Source organism: Erpetoichthys calabaricus, chromosome 9, assembly GCF_900747795.2.
Source record: "Erpetoichthys calabaricus chromosome 9, fErpCal1.3, whole genome shotgun sequence".
Taxonomy (NCBI): Eukaryota; Metazoa; Chordata; class Cladistia; order Polypteriformes; family Polypteridae; genus Erpetoichthys; species Erpetoichthys calabaricus.
In genome coordinates this window covers 163954383-163971613 of record NC_041402.2, presented here as the reverse complement: position 1 = coordinate 163971613, position 17231 = coordinate 163954383, and the positions used below count along the sequence as shown (strand labels likewise).

Sequence of the window (17231 nt, the reverse complement as noted above, 5' to 3'; positions counted from 1 at the left end):
AAACCATGTTTGACAAATTTAGTGCTTTGAGTACTGAGAAAAGCACTATATAAATGTAATGAATTTATTTATTTTTATTTAAGACCTGTGCTGCTGGAATTTCTTGTTCCTTTATGGGCAGATTCTTTTCAAATGCTTCTGTTACACAAGGACAGATGGCAGTTTTCTCACAGCCTAAATTCTTGTTCAGCCTGTGGATGAAAAGCTCTCTTTCTCTATTATTCTGACAGAAGAATTAGAGTGTAAGAAGGTAGAATAAAGTCAGCAGAGGTGCACCCATTGTAACATCAGGGAACAAAGACATATACAGTAGGCAGTCTGTCCGTGGAGCACTGACATCTAGCAGATGTTCATTCTCAAGGAGTAGGTATGAACCCAAGACGGACATCTTGCAGCCAACAAATTAACTGCCCAAAAACTTGGGGGGGGGGGGGGATTGGAACCTGGCTGTTTTTTTTTTTGGTTTTTTTTACATTTTTTAATAAACAAGAGTCCACAGTTTACAGAAAGTATAATTTTAAATTTTCTAACTCTGCTTCTATCAATTAGCTTACTAAGCTCAGCAATGATGCAGATCTACCCGTCATGAATCCACTTCACCTGGCACCCTTAAATTTTAAAAAGCTAACACTTCCAACATGCACTTAATATACTGACATATTTTGTTTTTGCATATAATGTACCGCTTTGCGATACTGAAAGCAGTTATTTTTTACAAATCAAATTCTTTTAACCTGCAAAATTTCCTATTTTTTTTTTAACGGACTGTCGAGAACAAGATTGTGAATGCAACATTAATCTTTCTATAGGAATTTTCAGACTTACCATTTGAGAAGAGCTTTAGAGAAACTTTAAGAACCTCTTGTTCTGTGAATATCAAACTGATTATGGCTTTCTTAAGTTCTTGCAACTGAGGAAACATTAATTAGTTTGGCATTGTTATGTGTGGTTTAAAGCTCTTCACTTGTAATGATCAATTTTGTAACCTTGTCCTAGAACACTCATTTCAAAATAGTCCTCCAGACTAATGTTTCTGTCTTTTGTAAATTGCTTTGCTTAGTGAACTAATGTCAATGAATATTTTCTTTCAGATAATGTGATAAAAGCAAGGCCACTCTTGATTTACTGTAATATTTTTTGTGAAAATAAAAAGCAAAAAGAAAAGCATTACAAGTGGATATCCAAATACACTGACTGCAAAAATCAATTTCTTGCTAAGCAGGTCTTTTTTGTTAAATGTAAAATAGGTAATATGCAGCATTGCATTACAACTTGACAAACTTGGCCAACAAAGCTATCTCTGAATCCTCTCTGGAAGCTACTACTTGGAAGAGCATTCATGTGAAATATCCCACTGGAATGCACATATTTCCTGTATTTTCCATAGGATGTGTAAATATAATGTGAAAACATTCCATGATTGAAAAAACTTAAGAGGATGACAAAAGCATCCCAAAGTTACTGTTCACAATGTGAGCAATGAAAAACTAAAGCTATTTACAAAATATGAGTCTGTGTCTAGTTGGCTAAACCGTTGATGGCAACACATTACATAGTACACCAGAGGGATGGCCATTGCTTCTGATGGACACTGTATTTTGAGCCACAGGTCTAGGAGTACCCCCAAAGTTTTGCAACATTGTTAAAATGCAGAAATGACTGCCGTCTTATTCTCCTCCCACCTCTTCCGATTGCACCATTCAATCCTCATTTGTACATACATATACAGTGCATCCAGAAAGTATTCGCAGCACATCACTTTTTCCACATTTTGTTATGTTACAGCCTTATTCCAAAATGGATTAAATTCATTTTTTTCCTCAGAATTCTACACACAACACCCCATAATGACAACGTGAAAAAAGTTTACTTGAGGTTTTTGCAAATTTATTAAAAATTAAAAAACTGAGAAATCACATGTACATAAGTATTCACAGCCTTTGCTCAATACTTTGTTGATGCACCTTTGGCAGCAATTCCAGCCTCAAGTCTTTTTGAATATGATGCCACAAGCTTGGCACACCTATCCTTGGCCAGTTTCGCCCATTCCTCTTTGCAGCACCTCTCAAGCTCCATCAGGTTGGATGGGAAGCGTCGGTGCACAGCCATTTTAAGATCTCTACAGGGATGTTCAATCGGATTCAAGTCTGGGCTCTGGTTGGGCCACTCAAGGACATTCACACAGTTGTCCTGAAGCCACTCCTTTGATATCTTGGCTGTGTGCTTAGGGTCGTTGTCCTGCTGAAAGATGAACCGTCGCCCCAGTCTGAGGTCAAGAGCAGGTTTTCATCTAGGATATCTCTGTACATTGCTGCAGTCATCTTTCCCTTTATCCTGACTAGTCTCCCAGTTCCTGCCGCTGAAAAACATCCCCACAGCATAATGCTGCCACCACCATGCTTCACTGTAGGGATGGTATTGGCCTGGTGATGAGCGGTGCCTGTTTCCTCCAAATGTGACGCCTGGCATTCACACCAAAGAGTTCAATCTTTGTCTCATCAGACCAGAGAATTTTCTTTCTCATGGTCTGAGAGTCCTTCAGGTGCCTTTTGGCAAACTCCAGGTGGGCTGCCATGTGCCTTTTACTAAGGAGTGGCTTCCGTCTGGCCACTCTACCATACAGGCCTGATTGGTGAATTGCTGCAGAGATGGTTGTCCTTCTGGAAGATTCTCCTCTCTCCACAGAGGACCTCTGGAGCTCTGACAGAGTGACCATCGGGTTCTTGGTCACCTCCCTGACGAAGGCCCTTCTCCCCCTGATCGCTCAGTTTAGATGGCCGGCCAGCTCTAGGAAGAGTCCTGGTGGTTTCGAACTTCTTCCACTTACGGATGATGGAGGCCACTGTGCTCATTGGGACCTTCAAAGCAGCAGAAATTTTTCTGTAACCTTCCCCAAATTTGTGCCTCGAGACAATCCTGTCTCGGAGGTCTACAGACAATTCCTTTGACTTCATGCTTGGTTTGTGCTCTGACATGAATTGTCAACTGTGGGACCTTATATAGAGAGGTGTGTGCCTTTCCAAATCATGTCCAGTCAACTGAATTTACCACAGGTGGGCTCCAATTAAGCTGCAGAAACATCTCAAGGATGATCAGGGGAAACAGGATGCACCTGAGCTCAATTTTGAGCTTCATGGCAAAGGCTGTGAATACTTATGTACATGTGCTTTCTCAATGTTTTTATTTTTCATAAATTTGCAAAAAGCTCAAGTAAACTTTTATCACGTTGTCATTATGGGGTGTTGTGTGTAGAATTCTGAGGAAAAAAATGAATTTAATCCATTTTGGAATAAGGCTGTAACATAACAAAATGTGGAAAAAGTGATGCGCTGTGAATACTTTCCGGATGCACTGTACATACATATATTTTAATTTCTGTAGCCTAGACAATGCTTCCAGATTAACACAAACAAACAGACCTCTACAACTGAAAGTTTATCATACCTATAAGATGAGTGCACATTTTCTCCAAGACTGCTTCCATATCTTCTCTTGTGAGGCTTTTGGAACCTACAAGACCTTTCAGCATGCCCAACATTCCACCAAAGCCTCCTTTCTTAGAGCTGAACACATGGAACAGATAAACAGATAATACTGTATATTGAACACTCTATGCTCTGACAGTGCACAACAATTAGTGAGAAAAACAAACAGAAACATACCTGGCTTTACTATGGTCTGGTACCTCAGCTACTTCTTCATCTTCACTGCTCTCATAGTCCACTGAACGAAGCTCTCCCCTCATCCGGCCAACCAATTTACTCTTAAATATAAAAACCAGAAGTACAAAGTTAGGCAAAATGATTACAAATGAAAGGGAAACCGAGAAAGCAAACAGAAGGGTTTAATCACTCTGAATGTTGTCTCTTTCCTACATACAATAGGATTTGCACGAATGAGTCTCAGACTTATTCCAGATTATAAACACATGAAGTTTACTTAAAACAAGCCTAAAAATGTTTCAGGTGATTTAGAAAGATTATGCTTATTAACATTTACCCAGCCATCCATTTTGAACTCTGCATATTTCAGATCAAATTCTTGGAACTAATCCCAGTGGCACTAAGCACAAAACAGGGACAAATCACAGATGAGGAGGAGACCTTCAAAAAGGGCATACCCACGGGCCCACCCACACTCACTCATTCTGAGCTAATTTAGATAGACTAGGTAATCAATATTTCATGCATATTTTTGGGAACCAGGAGTACCACCCACACATAGGGGGAGCAGGCAAACTCTACAAAGTCAGCGAGTAGGTCAGGATTTAAACATGGGACTCTACAGATGTGATTTTGCACTACACTGCATTAAATATACATACCACGAATATTAAAATAAACACACTGAGAATACTAAAGTTTATGGGCCTCTGATTTGTTCATTATATTTTAACAGACTCCGGTTCATTTTATTGCAGACATAATAAAAATGTAAAGTGGATGAAGGCATAATTAAGAGTGTTAAAATAACAAACAAATGTGCATAGTGGAGAAAATTAAACCAGTTTGAAATATTTGCATCTATTATTTGTACTTTACAAAGAATTTAACTGATTCATCATTGCACTTCTTCTAGATGTAGGGGTCACATAAAGGGATTTTTTTGCACAAAATCCACATCTTAAAATTTCCCTTCCATGGCACACTGCATTCTTTTTGGGAGAATGAAAATACCCTGTGAATAATCTGTATTTTGTGTAGACAAACGGAAGGCAACCATTGATGCTACTATAACTGCAGAATCTTCAACAAACATGGAACATTTTGGTAAGCTGAGTGTATCAGTTCACTGTAGCTTTCAGTAGTACAGGAGTAGGCGTTGAAATGAAATAGCATTTACAACAATTGCCCTAAAAAAAAAAAAATCAAATATTGTAGTACAATACAGATTACTGTTGTCATGTTTAAATTTGGGCAGAAAGGTGGTACAGTTGTAGTGCTGCTGCCTCACAGTAAGGAAACCAGGGTTCACGTCCTGGGTCCTTCCTGTGTCTGCATGGGTTTCCTCCCACAGTCCAAAGACATGCAAGATTACATGAATTGGCATTGCTAAATTGGCCCTAGTGTGGGATTGGTGTGTGGGTGTTCACCCTCTGAAAAGACTGATGCCCTGTCTAGGGTTTGTTCCTGCCTTGTACCCTATACTAGCTGGGTTAGGTTCCAAGACCCCGGTCTGGATTAAGTGGAATAGACAATGACAGGACATTTAAACTGAAACATTTGCCAGAGTTTTGTCAACACACAAATATAATTCTGTAGATGTTTATATTTGGTAGAAGCATTTTAAAACGGTGTTAAGAAAAGGAATTTGCCCTTGCCATTGCACATTAATAAAACTTAATACAAAGTCTTCTTTTTACATTCAAAGTTTGGCAAAACAGCGAATATGCAACAAGGTTTCGACCATTTGTTCATGACCACTGAAACTGCATTTAGCAGAAAAGACTGGCACGGCACTATTACATTCCAAACATACTAACACAATACCCAGACAAAATGCAGAAAACAGTCACATCCTTGTGCCTCTCAATAGTTTCTATCATTTGGACATTTCAAAGTAGCTTGGTGGTCCCCTCACCTCACAAGCTTATCTGTGCCATTCCCTTCCCTCTCTCCCCCTTTCTTTTATGTGTATTTGCTTGTCAGTCATCTCAGTCTACTGTTTTATAGGCTTATATTGTGAAGAATACTTACTGTACTTCCAAATAATAGAAACAAAAGCTTCCTGAGAGGCATCAAAGGGAGTGTTTACAGGTTACATCTCAGATTACATACTACAGTGAAGTAACAATAAACAGTATGCTAAATAGAGGACTGGACATCACTCACCACAGAATTTTGTGGATCTTACTAAACAATCACGTGGCAACCCATCACAAACACCACAACCACTGTTTAAGGGTATCGTGCAAGTTAAAAACCTCTGAAATTTTCTTTACAGATGAACAAGTCACCTCTTAGATCCATGTATCAATTATGCCTTTTTGTCATAAGGGCCCACAGACTATTGCAGCAGCAACATCAGGATAAAGAAGGAGCCATGATTATTCCTTCTCTAACTCTTCTATACTTTCTCTACAATGACAGTAGAACTGCCATATTCATCACATCACTGTTGTAGAGATTGTGTAATTCAGCAGCTTTTTCGACTCTAAAAATGTGCCAGGTTTACTAATTCATATATTCTTCTAGCCACACAATTTAAAAACGGCATGAACTCAAGTAACTACTTAAGAGTGTGTGGTGTAGTACTGAAACCGACAGAGGTGTTAATAATCTTGTATTTTTAGAGCTACAGGACTCTTGGCAAACCTACTGTGAAAAATCACTATGGGGCCAGTGAGTGGCAATGTGTTAGCATATGCAAGTAAGAATTTCACTGTATTATGTAAACCAGCAGTCTCCAACCTTTTCTGGACCACGGACCAGTTTCATGTAAGACAAATTTTCCACAGACTGGACACTGCAAGTGCATAATAAATACAAATCAATATAACACAGAATCAGTAGGAGACCCAAGCTTGTTTCCATTAAACGAGATGATCCCATCTCAGATAGTCATGGGAGACAATGACACCTGAAGCGTTTTCATGATGCCCAGTCTACTCCGTAATTTCTTTTTGGTTGCTATCATTGCAGAAAACCCCGCTTCACAAAGACAGAATGTTGGAAACAGAAGCAGTGTTTTTCTTTTGTGGGGATCTCCAGAGACGTTTGTTTTTTTACTCATTTTAGGTAGGGTTGGCTTGTGGGCTTAATTTATCAGGCATCAAAACTGTGAAAGAGACAAGTGTGGGAAAGAGGCACAGATGGAGGTTAATGGGGAGACTTCTGAATGACAACTGGTCACAGTTGTTGAAAGTTATCAACAGTTTATTGAACACCACAAACAAATCAATCTGCACGCACATCCAAACTTTACTTGATACCACCCCTCCCTCCTATTTCTTTAACTACAGTGGCTGTCAAAGTACATAAACAACAGAACATAGTCACTGTTGTACCGAGATGATCTGCTCATTTTTCAAAATAAAACACCTAGCAGACTCTGACAGTCAATAAAATGCAAATAAAAATAAAAAGCCTTATTCTCTGTGCAGCCCGGTACTAAATGATCCATGGAAAGGTGGTTGAGGACCGCTCATTTACACAACAATGACCTATAAACTTACACATTCCTTTTTCTTTCTTTTCCATAATACATGTACGTAATGTGAAAGATAGTACACATCTCAACAGAAGAGTTTTTGCTGGGGATTCAAACATAACTGATGCAACTATTCAGCCAGTCAGTCATTTTCCAACCCACTATATCCTAACACAAGGTCACGGGGGTCTGCTGGAGCCAATCCCAGCCAACACAGGGCACAAGGCAGGGGATGCAACTATTCTTGTTTTTTATTATGTATTTGTATGTTATGAAGTACATTACCACATTTCTGATAGACACTCTGAATTAGCGAGGCATACGCTAATTAACACTTAAAAGTAAGGATCGAATCCAGTTAAAGCCACCAAACTAATAAAACAGCTTCAGCATTTTGATTGATTACTGCACCGATCTGCATTTCAAGAATAGTCAACAAGATCAAAGTAACAACAAAGTAGCAATTAGCATCATAACACAAATACTTTGAACTTTTAATTGTATTTTCCTGTTTACTGTAGTTTTTCATAATTTGTCAATCACTGTTTAAATCTGTAGGTTCCGAGTGGTGGTCAGTCATTGCTGTATTAGGTACAGGATAGGAAACACCCATTAGCTGAAGACACATGCATGCAGGCATACCCTACTTATACAGTCATTATTTCATATTCTTAAGACTGGTGGTATACCTACACAAAATTCAAAATCATTTTTTCCTTGCATCATGATGTGCTAGTCAAGCTAGCTGCACATAGCTCAGTTATTTTTCAGTGGCCTGGACTGTGCCAAGGTAAAACGCCTTTAAGATGAGGTGGGATCAGGAGGCCCACAGCTTGATGCTATCAAGTCAGCATGGACCAAAACATCTAAGGAATATTCAAGCACTGTGTTAGATCGTTTCCTCAACTAATTCAGGTTATCCCGAGAGTATATGGCAGCTCTTCGACTGGACTACAAGCCGGACTTTGCAAATAAAAATGAGCTTATAATTGCCAGTGTATTTGGCTAACTTTTTTATGGGCACTACTTATTCTCACCGTACCAGCTCAGCCACATCTTCTTTAGAGTGATCCACAGGGCTTTGTCCTCCATTTAAACTCTGGCTGTAATCTAGATCTTTGGTACTGTTACCACCCAGTTCCCAAATGCGATTCTCTTTTCCCTTCTTTTTGTCAGGCTTGGGAGATTTGCTGTTAATGAAAAACAAAATATACTTAACTTCTTCCTGCTTTGTGCATTTAATTTTCAGTTCACATTTACATTTACATAACCTTAAACTCTACTTTGAATTTCTCAGTTTAACTTGTTCCAATTGTCAATACCCTGTATGATCATTTTATTTTGTAACTGTGCCTTGTTCCTTCATCTTACTTTGTCCATCACTATTGTTGTCTACCTTTTTTTATAAGTTTATACTTGCCTACAGTACACTGAATTGTTAAAGCTTCCTTTTGACACTTGCTGTATATAAACTTTATTAGGAACATTTTCAAAGCCTCTTGTTGTGTACCAGTGGTGCATTTTCAGTTTTCTGAGTTTTTAATATTGTACTATTCAATTAAATTTGATACATTTCATACTGTATTATAATCGTCTAACATGCCATTTGACGATGCAAGATATTAATTTTGGTATAAAGAATTACTGATGAGATGCCAAATTTGGGTTTGCAATTTAAGAACAAAAACGTCAGCTTATCTATTTTGCCCAAACCTCTACATTTAAAAAACAAAAAAACACACCAACCAGTTACAATATTTCATAGAAGAGATTGACAAATGTATTGCAAAAGCCACTTAATATTTTTTCTACTTAGATATATTTTAGTCAAATAACCCAAAGCAAATTTAAAAGTCTACAAACACAGTATAAACCTAGCTTTTCTCTACATGGAAAATAAAGAATAGTCAGAAACTGCACTGAAAACTGATTTTGAAAGCATAATGGATAGAAGATGCTATATTTTGAAACATTAACAAAAACTGTGTACAGTTGCTTACAGACACTTTTCACTCAAATTTTGAGCATGTGAGCATACACAGAAAACTTCTGCAAGGGATATTTACTTATGACAGAAAAAGAAGAATGAAATGAATTGCTAAGTATCCCACTAATCAGCCTACCTTGGTTTCTCTCCAACTCCTTTATTACGCTTACGAAAGAATTCTTCTCTATTTTTTTGTATTTCTTCAGCACTCAGTGCATCTTTTACGTCTCCTCCACTCTTATGAGAACTGCTCTTATTTGATACGGATTGTGCTACTGCTTTAGCAGAGTCTCCACCAGTTTCTGATGCTTAAGTCCAAAATAAGAATCATAAAAGAGGTATTATTCTTGCAGGAATTAATGTTTGCAGAAGTAACTTCCAAAGTGGAAAAACAGACCTGTACTAAGCTCAAACTGTCATAATGAAAAATGTTATACAGTGGACCCTTGACTTACGAACTTAATTCGCTCGCGAAGGCTGGTTGTAACTCAAGTTGGTTGTAAGTCAAGACTATTTTTCCCATAAGAAATAATGGAAATACCCATAATGCGTTCCGAACCTCCCACTGCAACACTTACTTAACCTTTTCATAATAAAAAAGGGTTGTATAATGTGCATAATTTACCAAAACACCAATAATTTTTCTAATGTACTAACCAAAAAGTTATAAAAAGTGCCTAGCCTACCAGAAACAACACTTTCATACTGTACTCCCCATTTAATTTGACATGTTTGGGCTGCAAGAAGGGAGGAGTAGTATGAAACTTAAGGTTTTTTAAAGGCTTTCTTTAACTAGCACTCAGGCGTTTGCAATCATTTCAATAGCTTCTTTTGCGTTAATTTTAATCTCCTCCTGCCTACAAGTTATTCTGACGAGAATTTTTCTCAGTATTTCCTTGCGATAATACACTTTCAAGGTGCGAATGATGCCCAAATCCAATGGCCGAAGCGCTGCCGTACACTCAATGGGAACGACACACTGAAGTGCATCCTGAAGCGCGATTGCCGCGTCTGTGGAAGCTTGTTTGTCCATTGCCGGGCAGGGTAACAACAGACTCATGGCGCTGCAGTGAAGCGACACAGAAGCAAATCATAAAAGATCGGGGTCGCGCTACAAGTCCCTGTCTTGCTCCCCAAAACACGAGGTTGAGTCTCAGTACTTTTATCAAAACCAACTTTATTCAGCTTGAAACAGGGACGGAAAATTTATTTATTGTAGCGTGATCTGCCAGTCTGCTGTACACAGACACAGCAGATCAATGATCAAGTTACCTGTTACCTGCATTTACAATGTTCCTTGCATATCACCCATTGATATCTTTTCTGTTTGCTTTGGCTGAGAGACTCAGCACAGCTTTGAGCCGGCTGTTGCCCCAGCAACAGATAAACAGTCTTCCATACATGTGGAGTTTGGTCTTCGGGTCGCTCTTCGGGCGTGTCATCTAGGTGGGGGAGGTCCCAAGAGAGTTTACAAACCTGACATTTTTTTTGAATGAGTGCCGCACTAATAGGAATGTTTCTTGAACGCGCATCACTGAACCACATAAAAACTGCTTTTTCGACGTCTTCAAATGCAGCAGTTCACATACATTTTGCAACCCAAGATTTTTCTTCTTTTTTTGCTGTCTTTCAAGAAAGTTGACAGCGTTGATAGCGAAATTCTGAATTCACTGGCAACGTCTTTTTTCTTTTTGCTGCAAAAAATGTAAAGTTTTTTTTTCTAATATGAACTGTTATCGTTTTTTCATGTCTGCCATTTCTACAGGAGGGTGACAATGAGTTAAATTCCAATGGATACTTTTCAAATGTTGACGAGCAATAAGTAAAAGGTATCACTGAAAACCGCAGGAAATAAAAAAAAGCAAAAAAAAAAAAAAAACTACGAGGAAAGTCAGAAGAAAGAAAAAAAAATTACAGTGTTTCTGTTTGGGGGGGTTGTTGTGCACAACTGAGCTGCGGTACAGAATTAACTGCTCTGTGAATGATTCATTCAAGCATTTCAAGGTCTTTAGGGCACTTCGTTGTAATGAAAGTATCTGCTGAATGTACTTTGTAGTAACAAGATTTTTATAGACTCGCATCATATGGGGAAGCTGTCGGGACCATAAAAACACTTCGCTGTAATGAAAATTTCGTTGTAACAGAATTTTACCTGTACATAGATAAATCACTGCACTGACCGAAATTACGTCCACAAACACATGTATCTGGGCTCCGACGGATGCTTACTAATGCTCTTGGCTGTTTGTTTACAATCGTGCAAGTGGATACACGTGACCGCATTTGGGTCGTAACTCAAGATGTTGGTCGTAAATCAAAATAAAAATTTTGGTCGTAAATCAAGTTGTTCGTATGTCAGGCCGGTCGTATATCAAGGGTCGACTGTACTAATTTACGTACAACACAACACAAATGACGAGATGGAAGTTTCCAGTAATCTAAACACTTTTTACTGGATTCCTTTTAAAAGCATTACTCTTTAAAGGACTTCTTCATTTTAACAATTTATTATTTACAATTGTACTAAGACGACCACAAGAAATACACAAGTTTTTTAAAGAAATTCTTCTTTATTCTTATCAAGCCACTACCTCCTAAATCTTTTTTTTAAAACTACAAAGAGCAAAATAAAGATCCAATAAAAACGGAAACTGGTAAGCTAAAGTTTCTTTGCCAATTACTCACTTTTCTTTTTCCCATTTTTGCTTTTCTTACTTCCCGTATCAGACCCTTTTGTTTCAATCATAGATTTAACAGTGTTCTGGTACTTCTTTGACTCTTCATAGGTTTTCATTGAAGTCGGAGCACGAGCTTTGCTGCTTTGCTCCGCCTTTCTGTGGGGAAAAAAGAAAAGTTTGCTAACACAGGCTTAAATAAAAAAAAATAACCAACCCAACAGAAGCACATTATTAAACGCTGATATAAATCTTTAAGAGCTATATTTGATAGAAACTGAACACTAAACATCACGCCTCACTATACTCTGGATTCTGAAGTGTTGCAGATGTATGGCATACTTCCACCCTTTTACAGTTTACAGATTTTGGCTGCAGAGCTGCATCACTTTCTACTCACGGTTTGGCAGTTACCTAGAGATATTCAGCAGCCCATTATTTTCAAAGCCATGCCAAATTCTTACTTCCAGCAAAGAAAACATACGGCTCCTTGAAATATGTTAATGTTTTGGAAATTAATTATAACACACTTCACCCCCCAGAAAATATGTTTAGGCACCAAAAGTGCACAGAGAAAAAAAAAAAGTCTCTTCACTAAATTTTAAAATACAATTTACAACTTAAAGATATCTTAAATTGCAATATTGTTTTCATTGTCTTGCAGATATATACTATATATGTATATGCTGTGTTATACTATTACCCCATCTTATAATCCTTGTTTCTTGATTATCTCATCAACATCAATAACAATGCCTTAACTATAAATCACAATCAAAATTTCAAATTACAAAACATACAAATATCTAAAAGAGGCCTACTTTATTTGCGTAATATAATTTAAAACAAAAAACACTTTACTGTAGAAGCCGTAGGAAGTCATCTTTAAAATCAAAGTTGTCAAGTAGTTTCAGTGCCCCTTTTTGCTCAAGCTGATTTTTGTAAAGATCCCGAAACCGGAGCTGTACATCATCTATAAACTTATCAACATAAGTCAGCGTCAGTATTTTCTGGAATCCCACCTACAATAATAAATGTTTAAAAGAAAATTAATATTAACAGGTGTTTGTCCTTAACAGTTTCAGAGTAACACAAGAGTAATCAGCATAAATACTGATGAAGTTTATTTATATGTATTACATTCAGCTAAAGGCACATAATAAAATACTTTAATATAAAACATAGCAAAAAAAAAAAAATACATACACAACAAGATAATTATAATCCCATTTACTGATAACAAATCTTCATTAGCATAATCAATACATGTATAAAAAACAAGCAGCATGAAAATGTTTACACATGTACACACTAAAAAATGAATCTTTTGATTAAAGAAGTCCTAAACAAACTAGTAGCCCTAAAATGACTAATCTTTATTACTGTAATTTGTGCTCTGCATAACATTTGCTGAGGAACATGTTCTAAAACAATGGTGCTCAACCTTTCTGTCCTTGGGACCCATTATTATTAGTGATTTTTATATAAACTTGCCAACATTTTACTCTGAATGACACACCTTAACAAATACTAGTAAATACATACCTAAGCATTTAAAAACAGAGTACATAATAGATTCAATATGCACAGTACTCCACTCAGAAATAACTGATAATCATTCCTTTAATACTTTAAACTTAGTGTCCTTTCATTTGTCTTCTTGATGGGTTGACACCACTTAAGAAGAAAAAAAGGAATTAGCTGGTAGCTGAGTTGTGGTTAAGTGAGCACCAACTAAGAACTGCTCTTGGATGTCCCTATCCTCTATATCTCCCGTAAACAAGCTGAATCAAAGGGTGCATCAAACTGTACAGCAAAATGCCCAGTTTTGGAGAGGCAATCACTGGTCTGTTGTTGGACCTCAGAACTACACTCTTTTCACTTACCTCTAGATTTAAATACACTTGAAAACCACACAAGCCCAAGTTTCCCATTTAAACAATTAATTTAAGAACACTACATTTAACTGAACATTAATCAGTCTTATGTCAGTTATTACTCTGTATTTAAATGCCAAATATGTATTTACTGTCATGTCTTAATGTGTGCCATCCAGGGGAAAATTCTGGCAAACTTATATAAAAATTATTGCTTAACAGTGGTTCATCTTTGAACAAGAATAAAAATGGGCCCCAAGGACAGAAAGGTTAACAACTACTGATCTAAAGCATTCGGTGACCCACATCTGGGTCATGTCCCACAAATTATTTCTAACGGCTTAAAATAACTATCCAGTACAGTAAAAAATTTCACTCTAGTTGTGGAAATGGACAAGTAATCACTAACCAAAAAATGCTCATATTGACAAGCACTGTTCTAAAAAACATTTTAAACATTGACGTATAAATTTGCTCTGTACAAAACCAAGCTCATTAAGTACAATTTACTCACCACAAACACAAGCTCAAACTCATTATCTAGCTTATACTTCAGATTCAGAGAATTATAAGTGAAAGGGTCATTTCCACTGCGCTCCTAAAGTGAACACAATAAAAAAAATTATATATGTGCCAGCTGTTAAAAATACACTATATAAAAAGAGTTGCAATTACTTTACTGCATTGTCTTAAATTACAAACATATCCAAAAGTATCCAAAATGCTATACAACAATAATACTACAAATAGATTATCTAATACCATTAATGCTGGAATGGAAGGAGTTCTGTTGGGCACCAAAAACATAGATTATATAGATTATTAGAGAGAGAGAGAGAGAGAGAGATACTGTACACATATAATATAGATATACATATAATAATTCTTTATATAAGTGATATGGTATAGTAGACTGTTGCAAAGGAATAGAATTAGACTGTTGTATAGAATTAACAAGTACATTAAAAACTGAAATGTAAGTCAGGTATTTCTGTAAGATAGATCACAGTAAAAAAAAATTTAAATCAATTTGCAAGCAACTTTGATAAAGACTCACTATTTGAGAAAACATGAATAATTACCATTATATTATACTATTACCCAATATTGCCATTACAATTTAGCACATAAAAGTTACAAGATGTACAACAGAAAGCATTTCAATTATTTTCTTCCTCAAAATATGGCTCCTTATTTGTGTCATACACTTCTACCTTACTGTGAAAAAAACAAAATGCTTTGTACAACACATATATGAAAATGATGCCTTAACCAAGTATTCTGCTACAGACAAAAGCACTCAAATCTACAACATATATCTTAGTCACTATTACCACTTAGGAAACATACAATACTGTATGTCAGTGCAGTTTTATACTTAGAATTACTCCAATATGGTAGTATGGTAAAGAAAAAAATTAAAAAGTGATGAAGAGAAAGTTATAGAATATCAGTTTGGCCTATCAACTGTTATCTTAATGTGTTATAAATAATATCTACTGTATTTCTTGTCTGGGGGGGGGGGGGGGGGGGAATGTAACATTTGGTCCTCGTCATGCTGCTTGACTTTATGTTGTAAGGTCAAAGCTAAAGCATTCTGTGGATGAGTATATACCCACCTCTAGCACATAACATACTAGCAATAAAGACATTTGTATAGTCTGTATATGATATAAATTAATTCAGAAAACAAGGAAAGAAATGGACTGTACGTGTCTGAATTTATGTCTTTATGATGTAAAATTAATTATAAATAGAAATGCTGTAAACAATGCAAAAATCTGCTAAAAAAAAAAAAAAAATTTGCATGCAAAACACCAAAATGTATACTGTTCATTTGCTTACAGTCTGTCAGATGTAAACTGTATTAAATGCAAAGCTGGTTGCAATGCAATTATAAATAATGAATTCATTACATGTACATAGCAACTCTTCTAAATACTCTGTGACCTAAAATTCATATTTTATTAAACCTATTACAAATGCAGTACACAATATGGACTATCAGCATGTATCCCAAAATAAGCAATACATTAAATATTTTTACTTTATATAGTTTTACTTTATATAGTTCACTTCCTAGTGAACAAGGGCCCAAGAAACTTTGTTAAAAGGCATTACCCTCCCTAAAAATTGTAATTATTAGAAAAATAGTTCATCAGAGTATTCAAAACTATGAGGCAATGTATAATTAAAATAATTGCACAGCGCTACTACGTAACCATGGTTCCAGAATATTCAATACATAAGGCCTAACTTTTAAAACACCAGAGACAAATCAAGATCTTATTAAATATCGATTGCACTAATATTCGCTACCCAAAGGTTCAAGAGTCAACGGATACAGTAAAGCAAATGAGCAATTACGTCAAAGACCGTTAACGTGATGCCAAACTGTTGCCCACCCCAAATGTTTCCCATGTTCAGTACCTGGAGGATGAAGGTGCGAATGAGCGCATTGACAGGGCCAGTGAAGGACTCGCTCACCCCTTGGAAGTACCACAGTACGATGCCTCCCTTGCTAAAAATGGTGAAGAAGTCCAACATCGTTCCGCTACCGCACTATTATAAATGCTGATGCGACCACACTGTATAAACGGAAAAAAAATCAACAGAATATAATTAAGTACCACAGGTTTCTTAATATGAATAAAGTTACACTGAAGTAGTTCATTGCCTATTTATTGTCGAAACAAAACCATAAATAAATTGATCAAGAGAATACAAAACGAAGGACTGTACCTTATGCTTGCACCGCTACCTTCTGATTGACACGTCACCGCAGGAAATTACATTGTCTTACCCTTGTCATGTGATGAAGGCCGGTTTACGTTCAGTAACGCGCCCTCTTTCGGTTACGTCAATCGAGGCCATTACAGTAATGTGCCCCACTCACGTGACGAATCGTGCCATCAGCCTCACGATTCAAGCCACATATCTGACAGATTGTGTTAACCTGAAAAAATGACACTCATTCTTCTTTACTCGAATTTGATTAATATTGTCATATACTTAAAAAATGAACGTCTTGCACTGGGTGTTATTGCAACCATGCCCTGCTGATGCAAAGTAAGTGAGTTCCCTGGGTTACAAGAATGATAATGTAAATAGACTGACCAAACGTCCTCTTTTTTATGGGATAGTTCCGTTTATATTCATTTCGTCAATCCTCTTTCATCCTCTTTTTAAATGCAATGCACAGTTTTACAATGCGCACGAAACTCCCAGTAGACCCTCAGGGACCGCTCTCCGATCTAATTTGTGTCAACGCCATTCGCTAGAATAGTAACTTGCGTTAAGTTTTTAGAATCATGAAAAGCTGGTCAGTCTCTAGACTTAACATGCGCTCAACGAGTTTTCCTTCAGAGAGGCCGTGCTTGATCTTGAAAACAAGGTAGTTCTCCTGCATATATGGTAGGACAAATACAGTAAAGTTTACATTTCTACCGTTTGGGGAGGTAATCTGAAACAATCTGTAAATTAAAACAGTTGTAAGTGAAAAAAAAAAAACAACCTGAAAGAGCCATGTCTATAGGCAAACTG

General features: G+C 36.8%; 1 protein-coding gene across 1 annotated transcript in view; it reads right to left on the bottom strand.

Annotated features, from left to right (window-relative positions):
• The window catches only part of srpra (SRP receptor subunit alpha), a 39596-nt gene extending 23320 nt beyond the window's left edge, over positions 1–16276 (bottom strand). Inside the window, exons 1-8 of the mRNA XM_028810361.2 lie at positions 16119–16276; positions 14203–14286; positions 12673–12833; positions 11822–11970; positions 9273–9444; positions 8192–8339; positions 3663–3763; positions 3445–3563 (exon numbers count right to left, since the gene is read on the bottom strand). Coding sequence (XP_028666194.1) covers positions 3445–3563; positions 3663–3763; positions 8192–8339; positions 9273–9444; positions 11822–11970; positions 12673–12833; positions 14203–14286; positions 16119–16235 — 1051 coding nt within the window. The 5' untranslated portion in view covers positions 16236–16276. The remainder of the gene's footprint in view (positions 1–3444; positions 3564–3662; positions 3764–8191; positions 8340–9272; positions 9445–11821; positions 11971–12672; positions 12834–14202; positions 14287–16118) is intronic.
• Positions 16277–17231: the final 955 nt, after the last annotated feature.